General features: G+C 35.7%; 1 protein-coding gene across 1 annotated transcript in view; it reads right to left on the minus strand.

The window, feature by feature from the left end:
* The window catches only part of KCNH5 (potassium voltage-gated channel subfamily H member 5), a 285,331-nt gene that overhangs the window by 70,449 nt on the left and 198,744 nt on the right, over positions 1-16,138 (minus strand). Inside the window, exon 10 of the mRNA XM_081050207.1 lies at positions 269-465. Within this exon, the coding sequence (XP_080906333.1) occupies positions 269-465 (197 nt within the window). The remainder of the gene's footprint in view (positions 1-268; positions 466-16,138) is intronic.

Genomic DNA, 16,138 nt, shown 5'->3' on the forward strand with positions numbered 1-16,138 from the left:
ATTATATGATAATACAGGTTGTTTCTCCTCAAGTCTGTTTTTCATTTTTCATCTTAAATTGTAATGATTCAAGTATCTATTCATGTACACAGAGGCTTTTCCCCCTTTAAACGGTAAACACAATATAAAGAAAGGAAAAGTATGTCACTTTACATTGCTAGGAATGTACTCCTGTAAAATGAAATAAGTTTTCCACTCCCCCACCAATGGAGCATGACATATTAACCCTCTGGATACTATTAAGGAGAAGTGGATTCAAACAACATACCCGTTTCCTTAGATTGCAAGTAAGGGTGAGATTCCTGGAGAATGAGTTTGCAAAAGCTGTATAAAAATCCAGGACTTTGAGCAAGGCCTCTCGCTTGATGATGTGGAGGTCACAGTATGTCAGTGCCCGGACATTGGCACATGCGTGAGCGAGGGTGGTTTCCTTCCAGAAGATGTCTCCAAATACATCACCTTTCCCTGGAAAATAGTAGAACATACGTATTCAAGTTAATCTACATTAGTTCCTATCCTAATCACTATTTTTATTCAATTTCACATATGGTATTGATCTTTTAGTATAACTTAGAGCCTGAGTGTATAACCTTGCCTGTGTGCAAATAACAATGCACTACACTTTTATAGAATATGTAAAGTAACATCACCCTGAATTCAGTTCTTGATGGAAATCTGGAGTGGTATAAATAAGTGAAATCAGACAGAGAAGCTAAAAACCTAAGTTTAACAAACAGTTTCATTATCTTCTGCCACCTTAACTTTTCCCATTCTGACTAGAAGAAGCAAAGGTGACTTAGTTTCATTCTTTCTTATGCTCCTTCTGGTAGAGATGACAGTAAAAGGCAATATACGAAGATCTACCGTTACAGCCTTTATAAATCTGGAAACGATCCAGCATGTATTAAACATACATTATTCAGCAACTAAGCCTTGCACTCCAGGCAGGCGGAAACTCGCCATGACTTATTCTTCCAGGATGCCTTTGCCTCCCCACCAAGCCAAACCTTGTGCAAGTCCTCTGAGCCCAACCCAAGGGCTCCCCGTCCACAATTACAGAGCCTAAGAAGCTGAGGTGGGTAAAACATGGAGATCCAGATTTGTTTGTTATGCCATAAACAGTTCCATAATGAGTGCTATACTGTAATCAAATGTGGATGTCTTTTTAAAACTCTAAAAATCACACAGGAATCTACTATTCACGTCACAGTACATTCCAACGGGTGACCTCAACTCAACGGTTCACCATCCCACATCAAGAGTACTTTAAAAAGGGGGAGATGAGAAAGAGTCAGAGATTAAGTGCCCAAAGGTTTCCTGTTGAGGCAGTTCCATAAGACCCCCTGGGTTCTGAATTGTCCTCAACCTCATTCTTTTGTCCTTCTGTGAGAAAGGGAAAGTTTTAAAGTGGAAAAGAGGATATGTCAGGTGGGAAAAATCTCCCCATAGGCACTCTGCCAAAGACTTATTCTCCCTGCACTCTCACCACAGAGATGAGCAAATATCTGCTCGCACCAGAACAAGTCAGAACTGACAGGGAAATAAGGGGGAAGAACCGTTTTATAACACTTCAGGCCAACCAGTCCGCCAGAGAAAAGATAACATGTAACCAGAGAAGTGTGTGTGTGTGTGTGTGTGTGTGTGTGTGTGTGTGTGTGTGTGTGTGTGTGAGAGAGAGAGAGAGAGAGAGGGGAAGGTCGAGTGAGAGTGATTACAAGATTATAGATTCTTTGCCCACACAAGCAGTTTGGAAATCTTTAGAGAACCACAAGACACTCTTGGGATAGAAAAAGAAAACATGCATATTATTGAGGAGGTGATTAAAACCACCATGTAATCAAATGATCAGCATAAAATAAACAATGGATATTTAATTAATCTTGAACAATCTCATTTGTTTCTGGACCCTCAAAAATTATTTTTGGTTAGTAACACTGACAAATGACTCAACTAACTCTCTGATAGTCATATATTTGTCCAAGGAAAAATAGTTAGAGACCTGGGACCCAAATAAGGTGTCTAGGGTTGTAGAACATCATAATAACCTAAGGGAGACCTTAGCTATAGAAATTTAAAAGATAAACCCTACCTCTACTTAGAAATTTCAAAAATCTGTAATGGCATTCTCTTTAAATTAGTAATTCCAACTATACGTATTTACTTTAATCATATTATCAGAAGTACCAAATTTACTCATAAAAATGTTCACGGAAATAATATTTATAATATTCAAAAAAGGCAGAAATAAGACAAACATAACTTAATAAATAAATTATGGAATATTATGCAGCCACTAAATATCATGAATTAAAATAAAGCAACATATTTCATATGTAAAATAATAAAAGTAGGATGTTAAATTGTACATATAGTATGATCTCATTTTATGCGCCTTATCCCCCTGCCAGAAACACACACGTGTACACACAAAGCTAATGCATTAAAATAGTAGGTTCTCTCTGCATTATGGGATAATGGGTGGATTTTATTTTGTTTTATAATTTACGTACATTATTTTTCGAACAAAAGAGATCAACAAATGTTGTATTATCAGAATACCTGGAGCTATGAAAATAAAAGGGATTTTAAAGGGCTATTTTGTTGTATTTCTTGTTTCTTTTCCTCTGTTATTATTGTTATTTTTTTAATACTGTTTTTCCTTGAAAAGACAGAAAAAGAATTGACAATTCTGACAATATAGTTTGCGAACTTACCACCATGTGCTTACATTGACAGTACTGTACAAACAGCTCGGTAAGATTTCATAACCCAGGTATATCAGTGGCTCACAGCTGTGCTCGTGTCGATGTGTGGCGTTATCGTGCTGAGTGGTGTTCATTACCGTTGTTGCATGTTTTTGTGTACCATCATGAGAATGTCTGAGCTTGAATTAGAGCAACAAACATTAAATTTCCTGTTACACTTGGTGGAAGAGAAAGAGTGAAAGTGAAATCAGGGACATGTTAGTCCAAGTTAATGGGGACAATGCCATGAAGAAAACAGCAGGGTACACATGGATTACATGCTTTTCTGAGGAGAAAGAATGTCTCACTGATGAAGAGAGGTCAGAGAGGCTAGTAATGAGCAGAACTGATGGAAACACTGCAAAAATTCATCAAATTGTGAGTCAAAATCATCGGTGGACTGTGAGAAGCACTGCAGACCAAGTAAACATCAATAGAGAAACAGTTCAGAAAATCTGAGCTGAAAATCTTGGCATGAGAAAGGTGTGTGCAAAAATGGTCAGGAAGGAGCTCATCGACGAACAAAAGCAAAGGAGAGTCAAAGTTTGCCAAGACCCTTTGGAGAGGTAAGATGATGTTTTGGGCCGTGTTATCACTGGTGATGAAACATGAGTATACCAATACGACCCTGAAACAAAGCATCAAAGTGCCCAATAGAAATCGGTAATTTTCTTTTTTTTTTTTAATTTATTTATTGGGGTGACAATTGTTAATGAAATTGCATAATTTCAGGTGTACAATTCTGTATTACATCATCTATAAATCCCATTGTGTGTTCACCACCCAGAGTCAGTTCTCCTTCCATCACCATATATTTGATCCCCCTCACCCTCATAGATATCAGTAATTTTCCACGACCAAAAAAGTTCCGTCAGTCCAAATCTAGAGTCAAAATGTTGCTAATAACCTTTTTGATATTAGAGGGATTATTCATTATGAATCTGTACCAACTGGACAAACAGTTAACCACGTTTACTATTTGGAAGTGCTGAAAAAGCTGTGTGAAAAGGTTCGACGACCTGCATTTTTCACCAACAATTCATGGCTCTGCAGCACAACAATGCACCAGCTCATACAGCACTGAGTGTGAGGGAGTTTTTAGGCAGTGCACAAATAATTGTATAGGAACACCCTCCATACTTGCCTAATCTTGCCCCCAATGACTTCTTTCTTTACTCAAAGGTAAAGGAAATATTGAAAGGAAGACATTTTGATGATATTCAAGACATCAAGGGTAATACGATGACAGCTCTGATGGCCATTCCAGAAAAAGAGTTGCAAAATTGCTTTGAAGGATGGTCTAGGTGCTGGCATCAGTGCACAGCTTCCCAAGGGGAGTACTTTGAATGAGACCATAGTGATATTCAGCAATGAGGATGTAGCACTTTTTCTAGGAGACTTTGTGAACTTAACTGTCAGACCTTGTGCATTTCTTTCTGTTTAATTTCTGTGATCCTTTCTCAAATTACCACTCATAGTACAACTTCTGATCGATTTATAACTGCTCATTAATTTTCAGCTATTTGATTTTCATTTATAGTAACTACAATAATAATCAATGTTTTTGACTTAGTAATTTTACTTTTGGAAATTGGGCAAAATATTTAGAACTAACAGATGTGATATTCACTCGTGTTATTAATAACAATCCTAGGTGATAATTAAATAAATATAAAGTCCAACAACAATGAAAATTTGTCAACAATTCATACAGAAGTAAAACTAGTTTTTGAAATAACATGCAAAACATGCTTAACTTATAATGTTAAATTAAAAATAAAAATACAAAGAAGAACATGATTATGGTTACAGCTGTAATAAAGTATATAAAAATGAAAGGGAAACTCCAACACAAAAAGAACTATCAATTAAAAATCTACTTTTTCTTAAGGAAACATAACTTTAAAAAAATAGCAAACTATTTTCCCAGATGTCTTTCCTTACACTTTTTAATAAAACTGAAGTAGTATGTAAATAGATCTATGGAATAGTAAATAAATATTCATTGATGGATAAGCACATCATCCATAGGTAAAATATACTCAATACATAAATGAATTTTCCCTTGCCAATGTAGACCATTTTTAATTTTGAAAGCATTCAAATGCCTGTTACATGTTTTAATTTACCTAACTGATGAAATGAAAATTCTTACCATATTGCTATCAAACATTTTAAATTTAAATTATTTATCTTTTTAACATCATGGAGAAGTAAAAGGCCTATGATGTGAAAAGAACAGAATTAACCTAGAATATAAACTCATGTGGGAAGGAATTTTCTCCGTTTTGGCCACTTCTATTAACCTCAATGCCTAGGACAATTCAAGAGCTCAACAAACATTTACTGAAAAAAACAAACAAACAAACGAAAAACACACAAAAAATACACATGACGAAAGAAAAGAAGGGGAGAAAAGAAAAACACAGGAGAACAAGTTGGGAAATACTAGATTAGAGTGAGAGTTGAGGTACTGCCACGACCAGTGTGGTTTACGTCAGGTTATTGAGCTAGCTGAATCATTACCTGCTCTTTTGACCCTAAAGTGAACAGGATCAACAAAAACTAATGTTTAACGTTTCTCTACATCTATCATTCTATAATAAGTCAACTGAAAATCATCAAATTTTATTTTCAAGATAATATTCTGTCAGGGTTTATCCAAAAAAAAAAAGGAACTAAGTAAGGCCTCTCAACTCCAAATCCCATTACAAGGTTATTAAATAACAAAAGAGTTAACTGACTCAGCCAAAGTAAAACTCATCTCCTGATCTCCCCCCATAAAGAAGTTGAGAGGAGCATAGCAAAATTAACAAGTGTGGATAATTCTGCTCCCAACATCAGACCTCACATTACATAGAATTTCCATTAGGATACACAATCTATCAATCGGGCATTAATCTAATCAGCCATTTCAAAATGTGTTTGCTTTATCCAGTTTTCTCTATCACCTAATAGTCACTTAATTCACAACAAACTTTTATGGGCCTTCTGGGAAGATGGCTGTCTTGTAAATAGTTAATTAATTTACTAGCCACAGTAGAGCTAGCTAATGTCCTTCTTCAAGGAATATTATGTACATTTACACTGAGTGATCTGCAGAAATCACAAATTGTGGAGATATGGGATTATGCATGGAATATCCAATAGAGAAGTACCCTTTTCTTCATCACAAATATTTTGCACAATTCCAGGGCTGGGAACTCCTGTTCATCTTCATGACAAAGACTACCTGATGCTAGTTTTTAGGTCATGTCCCACTGGGTGCAAGTAGTCTTTGCTATAAACATTTTAGAGCTTGAGAAAACTAACCTTCCCCCAAAGCCCTCAAGTTAGTAGAAAAGCTCACACTCCACATGAAAGTTGTTGTTTGGTCTATTTATATTTTCTCAGTTCTATGCATCAAGCCTTATGAAGTATTTAACTTCTAAACTATAGGAAACAGGATTGTAAAATAGAAGTAAATGTTAAAGATTCAGAGTAAGAAACTGGAAAATTTAAAGACAAATCAGAGACAGCGTTACAACATAATTAAAGGAGTAATACAGACCACAGCATGCTTGGGGATTATGGTCCCCTGAGGTGCTGGTTTTACAGCGAGAATGTTTTTCAAAATGTGAAACATTACTTGGTGAGTTAATGACATGGATAAAATAAATGCATAAAAATCATCTCAGTTATTCATCAGTGAGTACAGCTATCTAATGCAGCCAATGAATCCATAAAAATAAAGCATCTGAAGTTTACTTAGGCAGTTTCATATGCGTGTATGTGGGGGTATAGTGATGATTCTATTTGATGATTCTTCTATAGAATGGATTTAATCCATTTTATTTATTAAGTAGCCCTTCACTATAATTGATTATGCAGTAGGCTCATGAACTTTATTATGAATATATGCACAAATATTTATTGATAAAAGAACAACACTGTAAGTTTTTAAATTATATGATTTTAAGTGCTTTGCCATTTATAAACAGCAAGTGTCATAAAGTAATATTTTCAAGGAAAAGAACAGAAAGAACAAGACATTGAGTATTAAAATTAAGAAGTTATATAGATGTACTAGAATAGAACCTTTTAAAACATTTAGAACTGATGCCAGCCAATCTTCAGTGATCAATGCCCAAAGTAATTCTTTTGAAACGTTATATTGAATATAAACTTGAAAACACTTTTAAAGAAGCAAATAATTCTTATCTACTAAAAAAAAAATAATTTAGCTTATAGACTTTTATTTACACACAAAGAATGAGCCAAGTAGCTCTTATTAAGTATATGTAAAAAAAAGAAAATAGAGAGAATCCGTATATAAGTAAAGGATGATGGTAGCCATCTTTAAGAAGGTAGAAGATATGGTAATAAACATGGCACTATTAATGGTAGGAACAAATTGGTTATATATAGAAACCCAAACATGTGCCCAAATCAAGAAAGTTATAGCATATTATTTAGAAAATCCAAGAAAAGAAACTAAATTAAAAAGCAGTTATATCTTGAAACTCTTGTTTTCTTTTCCTGAGAAAACGTTTAGAGTTGAAGCCTATAACAATGGTGATATTATAACTAAATCTTATAACTTTCACATCTGTCATATATGGAAGACATGATAGTTGTCCTATTTATCCCATTCAGTTAATGCATCCAGCATCCTAACACTAACCTTAAAGCTTCAACATGTGCTTTGTGCTGTGGGGCGTAAGACATGCAAGAAATAAAAATCTTGCTCCTAAACGGTCTTTAATTTTCTAAGTAAGATAGACATGCAAAAAAAAATTACAAAATAGGAAAAAAAACAAGTGTTACAGGACAGGATAGGCAAAACCTACGTGCGTGCGTGCACACACACACACACACACACACACAAACTCAAATTGTTTTGGATTTGAGGGGATTTAGAAAAGACTTCACAAAGCAGGTAGTGTTTGAGTTTAATCATAGCTGAGCCTCAAGAGGAAGGGCAGTATTTGTGGCTGAGAAAATAGTATGAGCACGATCTGCCCATGGAATGATGAGCAACGTTAGCTTCCCACTATACTAGAAAACTATGGGATATAGAGAGCCAAGTCTAGAGGCGGGGAAAAAAAGGGACCCAAGAGGGAGAACTCAGAATGCCATGCAAGAGAGTCTGCTTAATCCTATTTTAAAGAGGGAGCCATTACAAGTTTTTCGAGTAAAGAAAGTCATGACCTGTCCAGTGCTTTCAGCACAGAACTAATGACAGTGTAAAAAGTAGAAAAGGAAGCACTGCTGAAAGGCTATTACATCACTCTGAAACAATAATATGGTGTTTCGCAGATTACAAATATATAATTTCCCCTTGTCTCCACAACCATCTCATCAGGAGTTAAGGCAGTGACAATAAAAGTAAAGAGAAGAGAAAGATACAACAGATATGATGGTAGAAAACAAAAGCTCTATGATTTGCATTGATTTAAGAAGAGTAGAAGGAGAGGATACTCCAGGAAAGAAATGTGAATCAAGAATTTCAAATCATGCAAAACTTATGTTCAAGTGTAAAAGGCACAAACTATATCACAGACATAAAAGAGCTCAGGGTGTATTGTTCTCATGGATCTTTGCTAAGGAATATATTAGTGAAAATGCTTCAGACAACCAAAATACCTAGAGCAACATTGACAAAAAGACTAGTGGTAGTACTAACTATATAGTTATTGTAGGACTAAGTCTAAATGAAGGTTAAAAAACTAAACTATAGTGTGTAATGGCTATATGCTCTGATAATGTAGATATAGTATAACTATTAAAATAATGGTGGATGGAAGGAAAATAGCACAATACGCAAAAATGTTTTTATGCATTTTTAGTAATCATATCAGTTGTGCTGATGGTATTAGTATTGTGATTCTGAGGTTGTTATATTTATAATGTGGCATAGAGCAACTGAGCGATATGCAATATTATAATTCTATCAACATTGTCAATATGGAAGAAGTATATGGAAGAAAGTATATGAAAATGTAATAGTATGAGCACGATCTGCCCATGGAATGATGAGCAACGTTAGCCTCCCACTATACTAGAAAACTATGGGATATAGAGAGTCAAGTCTAGAGGGGAGGCTGAATAAAGATAAGGCTGATAAAGGCTGATAGAGGCTGATAAAAGTGAATAAAGTCCTATTGTACTGATTTTTAGGTAAATATATCTGTATGAACTAATGAGAAATTTTATTTGCATACACACACACACACAAACACACACACAGACATATACCCATACATATATTTTTTCCCCTTTGTCCATTAAAAGGACCAAGAAACAATTACCAACCCAGTAGCAATGAGCATCTCCAGGGCCAAGATCTAGGACCAAGATTGTGATCTTGAAATATTATTTTTCATAAAAATAAACTAGAGCTTCTTGGAGAAATGGCTAATAGCTGATTTCAGATATGGGGAAGACTATGTACAAGATGAAGATCTGTTCATTCTACAAAGCAAGGAAGTTATCAAAGACTACTTAACAAAAAGACACAGGAGCCAACTTGAAGGGGCTCCTATTGGCCAAAGACATGACAATTTGCACTTCAATAATGGTAAAAATTGCAATGCACTGATATTTATTGTTTGTTTAAATCTACTAGCACATAGGAGTTTTTTTTTAAGAAACCATCTACACACTGACAGAGGAAAAGAAACAAATATTTGTCCTAAAAACTGGTAAATAACAGGAAAGCATGAAACATTTATGCAGCCATTCCTATACTGGGTAACTAAATGGTAGTTGGAAAAAAACACTTCTCTATAAAAGTATTCCAACAAACAAACAAAAATATAAAATTAGGATACCTTCATGTTTCAATTCCCAGTGAATAATGAATCTAGGCATTGGTTGTTAACATAAGAGATTCAACTAGATAGTATATGTATTCTGATGAAAGAACACACACCCACATACAGTCTTGCCGAAGGGATTGAATCTGGGTCTGATCAAGTCTCTGGATTCAGTTGCTAATTTACAGGAAATACAGAAGATGGAGGAACATGTTAAACTGCAGTGAGTACGCAATCAGCGGAATCCGGACTGTGGGAACTCTGCAGGACAAATGGCCCAGGTTCTTCAGAAAATAATTATAAAAGAAAGAAAGGGATTGGGGGGGCGGGGCTGGGAAAGGACGTGTAAATTTAAATTTAAAATAGACAAATTAAACTTGGCGTTTAGGATGGGGCACATGACATGATTTCTGGGGAAGGGGGCGCAGTATAAGTTCTATTTCTTGACCTGTCAAAATGTTACAAGGTCTTTGCCTTATGAAATGCCATTAGATTGTACTTTTGTATTGTGATATTTTCTGAATGTTATTAGCAAATAAAAAAACCTCAGGTAAGTTTGATATGCACTTACTCCCCAATAACACCTTCCCACCTCCTTCCCCCCGCCCCCACTCCGCACGTGCCTGCACACACACACACAAAGGAAGACTGAATTCTCAGTGGCATCACTGAGCAGGTAAATCAACACCCACAACTGACTAGCTCTGATCTTCTGTGACCAAACAAAACCTACTATTTAAACTTGTAATTAGTTTTCAGTTCCTTGAAGACAAAGGTATCCTTAAGGCTTTTTGAGATCAGCTTCAATAATCGACTTGATTAAGGGAGTGCAGGGTAGGGAAGGAGGGTGGGAACAAGACATTGATGTGTACGTAAGCGTAAGAAAGCTGGGATAATGCTTTCTGCATAAATGAAGCTTTCTGCAAGCAGATGTTAGGACCTCAGGAAAACAAGAGAGCAATGGGAAAAGCAGGCCAAGCAGTCCCACCTTTTCTGCAGAACACCAGCACTTAAGAGAAGGGTGGGAGATTCAGCATAAGAACTGAGACAAGTCACAAGGCTAGTACAGACTCAAGGGGTGGAAAAACTAGACTCCACTTCTTTGTGGAAATAACTGCAAAGATTTGTGGCATTCTTGCAATCCTGGAGTGTTCCTGAAAGTGTCACTGCCACTTTAATACCTACCAACTAGGTGGCCCCATTTGAAAGACCCACACACAGAATTTAAGATCCCCATCTTGTGTTCAGATCAGGAGATTCACACTCTGAGCCAATTCTCCCCAGTTCTAAACACCTGCCTGGTGGCAAACTAGTCACTTAGAGGAGGACTATATTTTTAGATACTTTGTAGCTGATTACAGCTGATTAACCATCTTGTACTCAGGTAATGCTTGTTGAAGGATTTTTTGTAATATACATTGGAATGGTTCTTAAAAGTGTTAGAAAGTCTTTTCTAATAAAAGGAAACAAATTGGTAAAGTTAATATAGGCATTCTATTTTGTCAAGATGAAGCCAAATAGTTGTATAATTTCAAAATTCTATTTAAAAACTCCCGTTAAAGAGGGTATCACATTTGTAACGTGATGGTTAAGAGAACGGGCACAGAGTCAGACAGATCTGGGTTCAAATCCTGTGCCCACCACTTATTTTTAAGCTGTGACCTGGAGTGAATCATCTGATATTGCACAGCTTTGGTTTCTTCATCTATAAGATGGCTATAGTAAGGACTTATTCACAGAGTTAAATAAAGGATGTGATGTAATAATGCACATAAAATAATAATTCAACAACTATTGGTATCCAAATCAAACTTTCAAAGAGACCTGAACTACATTTTTCAAAAATATATTTTAGAAGTTTTGATAGGAAAATATTAAAAATAAAAACGTATCCAGAAACTGTAAATTTTACTTAAGCATGGGGGGACTCATTTACTAAATACAAATAGGATTTTTCTTTCTCTAATCCCCTTTTAACTCTTAAATGTTTATTTTCTAATAAAATTAATTCTGATTTGTAGAACTATCCGTTCCAGTTGATTCCCACTTTTAGGAATTAAAGCTAAATCCCCTTCCATAGATACAATTTAAAGTTTTCCTACCATGGTCAGTGACCAGCATACAAGTTAGATTATTTCATGATACTGGGATTTCCTGATGGAGAACAAGGAAGGGGTGATTTATTAAAGAGTTCTGAGTGGACTTCTTATTCTCCTTGTTAAAAGTACCCAAGTAGGAAAATGTTTTCTCATTCCATAATAGATCTATGCTAAAGCTAGAGTCTTAAGAAAATGCATTTTATTATAGCACCTTGACAAAAGAAAAACAGAAGGCAATCGGTTACCTCAAAATAAAACATAAAGGAAATGGCAACATGTTTTTCATGGGTATGCAGAACTAAAGCAATTATGAAAACAGCTTAGTGGCCAAATAAAGTGTCAGCAAATTTGGCTCATTGAACCTTTACTGAAAACCTGTTGAAAGGGTCCTATCACAGATGACAGAGACAAAAATGAGCAAGACATTTCAAGGGCTCACAATGTAGTAGGAGGATAAACAAGTGAAAGATAAAAGGAGGAGGGACTAAAAACCCTGTATCGGCATGCAGTGGAAACCCAGAACCCAGACATCTAATCCAGACTAGGGCAACAAGGGAAAAAATAGAATATGAGGGAGCAAGAGACAGACCACTAACAGGAGAAAAGGTGTTCTAAACAAGGATCCAGTGTACACAAAAGCTTGCCAGGAAGAGAAAACTGGTGGTGCTCAGGAAACTTCCTGCATCTCAGTATGGTGAAAACGGAGTAGGGGGAGGAAGGGCTGGAGTCAGGCTGGAAAGTGGGGGAGAGATCAGGATCTAAATGACTTCACAGGCCATGCTAGAAGTTACAATTTATCCCCAATGTGCTAAAAAGCTGATCCCACCAAGGACACTGACATGATAAGTTATATTTTAGAAAGATTATTGTAGTGGCAGCCTGACAGAATTGGGAGGTTGAAGCTGATGACAGGTTGCAAGCAGATAGGCCTTTCAGATGGCAGCCACATTCGAGGACCAAAATTTTAAGAGCAGTGCTCATGGGAATGGTTACTCAGGATTAGCTAAAGAGATACCAAGGAGATAGAATATATGAGTACAAGACTTACTTTTGAAGGATGGTAGGGAAAGGGCTGAGTCTAAACTACCAGATTATAAAGAGTCACATTTGATCCAAAAGTCTACAGGCTGAGAAACTCTGAAGTATATCATTCGAAACATGGATAAATGATGTTACACTCATGACTTAGAAAGTTTAAAACAAGACAACCATGCATTTTTAAAGCAAATACTAATTTGCCATTTATAAAAATGTGTGAATTAACTAAGTTTATGATCATAAAATGTAGAGCAAACCTAGCCGGTTCAGAGTTCAGCATCTCAAAACACAGAAATGTGAATGCAAAAGAAAGTAATTCTCTGGGGCTTGGGAAAAGCCCTTTTAAGGATTTAACGTGTGAAGCATTTGACTTCTAACAGCAAGTATACAGGAAGAAATCTTATGTGATGAATAAAAGTCACATTTTCACAGATTCTGAAAATAGCAAAATATTATTCATTCACATCTTTTTTTTTTAAATAAAAAGAGCAGATTTTGAATTTTGAGAACCATAATTTACGTTTTCTCTCATAATGCATAAATATTTATGAGATGGACTGAGTCTAAATAACTGATTCTAATTAAAATGGAATCTTAACCCAGATACTAGAAATTACCTTTTTTACATTATAAAGTTCATTTATTTCTGTCTTTCCCTTTCTCACTTATGCTCCTTTCCCTCAATCCATAACAATATCTAACCCCTCCACCTAAATTCTATATAAACATGCATAGTTCCCTTGGAATTTGAAGTTACAATTAAAATACTTAGATACAGATTGTCTTAGATTAATAACTCTAATCATATGATTCTAATAATCAATAATCACAGAAAAGATGAACTATGAATTCAACAAAATAAACATCTTAGGAGCAGGTCTACTGGTGGTGGGGAAATGCTATTTGTAATAGTCTCTAAAAGGTACAATATACTTTTGTGAATCACTTAGAAGTATCCTGGCTATTTTAGCCATACCAATAAGTCTGTTCACATTAAGTAATTATAGGGTAGAAACTAAAAAGCAAGAAGATATTAAAGAACTTAAAATATTATGTATGCATCATGAACTTAATTGAGAATTCTTTGTGCTTGATAAAAAGTGGGAAGGTCAAAAAGAGTGGAGGTGTAAGAACTAAAAGAATTTCAAATTGAAAAAAGACATGAACTGCAATTATCTTCTTATGCCCTATTTAGAAAAACATCTTGAAGCCATCCTTCAGTGTTAAAAAAGAAAGTATTTGTTGACTACATTTTTTATCTTTCCATTAATTAGTTATGCTTCAGAACTTATTCATTAAACACCTTAACACTTTTGACACACTCAAGAATTATGTACCTACCAAGAGACTCTTTAGAGGCAAGGATCCAAAATAATGAAACTGTGCCCGTTTTTTAGGATTCAGAGATTTTAATTAATTTTAAAATGACTTCCCTTCTCTACTTTTCACCAGCAAACGAATCAGTGTTAATAGAGAACAAGGCCACTTATTTCTAGTATCAGATCAACTTAGACAAATTCTCATTTTTTTGAGATGTACTCAGATGTGAGGGATGGTGTTTCTGTTTAACCCTTACAAGGCAAAAAAAAAAATCATTAGGCATGATGGAAAAGGTACACATTTCAATGCCGAAAGCCACAATTTACAATGAAGATATAACAATTATGAACATCTGTGCACCAAATACGGTGCTTCCCCGAAAATACGACCTAGCTGGACCATCAGTTCTAATGTGTCTTTTGGAGCAAAAATTAATATAAGACCCGATCTTATTATACAGTAAAATATGACTGGGTCTTATATCATATAAGACTGGATTTTACATAACATAATATAATATAATATATAATATAATATAATATAATAAATACCGGGTCTTATGTTATTTTTTGCCCCAAAAGACACATTCGAGCTGATGGTCTGGCTAGGTCTTATTTTCGGAGAAACACGGTAACACTATAAAGCACAAACTACAGGAGATACATGGAGACATAGATAAAAAACATTAATAATAAGATACTCTAACATTCCACTCTCAGTTCAAGAATAGATGAAGAAAAGGAAAAAATAAGTACAGATATAGAAGACCTAATAAAATCATTCAATAAAATAGAAAACATAAAGATATATATTAAACTTCACACCCTGATAATTTTTGGAACTTTTCATGATGTTTGTAATTATTTCAAAAGTAAGCTACCAAAAAATGAGGAAGAGGAGAAGGAGAAAAATAGGAGGAGCAGGAAAGGAATGGACCACCATCAAAATGTCAAGAGTAACTATTTTCCTCTCCCTTTCTTAAAGCAGTGTTAAGCAATTTTGAGCATTAAAGAAACACCTCTTCGATTTTAAATAGTAAAATTAAGTATTTTTAATTTAGAAAAAGTCTGAAAACATGTATTCCCAGTGGAAACCACACTGAGAAGTCACAAAATAGAGGCAGTGTGATGATATGCAAATCAAGATGCTGGTGTGGTTAGGGTAGGTCCTTCTGGCATGTTCCAAGCTTCTCAGGCAAAGCACAGGTGGAAGTGGGCACCCAGCTTCAGCAACCTGTAAAGCGGAACTTGCAAACAGTGTGAACACAAGGTGTGTGTGGGGAGGGGGCCTGCAGACATCCTCTTTGAGGCATGTAGTACAGTCATCTCTTCCTTGCAGAATCACACCCCCTTTCCGGCAGAAAGTCACCAGGAGTCCACACTCCTAGTACCCAATCTCCTCAGATTGTCTCTCCTATAAACCCAGATTGATGGAAGGCTCAACTTCACATCTGTCTCATCATCACTGATCCAATAATAGACTGGTAAAAAATAGGGTCTTTGCTGGGTCCCATGGCACCCAGGCCACTTTGCCAGCCCACTTGCAGACTGCCAGCACTGCCTTGCTTGCTTACTTCTGCCTTCTGCCTTCTGATCACTTCCAGGTCACAACTTTTTTTTTTTTTTTTTTTTTTTTTTTTTTAATGAAAACCTTCTGACTGTCATTTGTCTGAATCTTTGTTAGCGGACCATGGAAAAAAAGAACAAAGGGCTGCCAGAATGGTGTACATATAATTTGACTCATTAAGCCCCAAGATGAAAAGCCTCTGAATCCCAAGATTTTTGAGAAGGATAAACAAAAAGCACACACAGAAAGAAATAAAATGTGACATATACATAATGAGATTGGTCTACTACCCAGGGGCCTTGTGTTCATTTTTACTGTGTCACTGGGCAAAACCAGCTACCATTTTATTTTAAAAGAAAAAGAAAATGCATTTTGTCTGTTTCACTGAGCAAATGATTGCAGCTTAGCAGACCCAGCCCAGAGGCACTGCATCAGGGCTTTCTCCACCCCTCTTTGTCGAAAAGAAGTTACCAAGGTGAAACTGCAATGAAGAAAACAGGGCAAACACAGCAACAGTGAGTATACAGCTGAGGTAACGTCACAATGTACTCACTTTACTGCCATATATTTGATG

The sequence above is a fragment of the Rhinolophus hipposideros genome, assembly GCF_964194185.1.
Source record: "Rhinolophus hipposideros genome assembly, chromosome: 5".
Classification (NCBI taxonomy): domain Eukaryota; kingdom Metazoa; phylum Chordata; class Mammalia; order Chiroptera; family Rhinolophidae; genus Rhinolophus; species Rhinolophus hipposideros.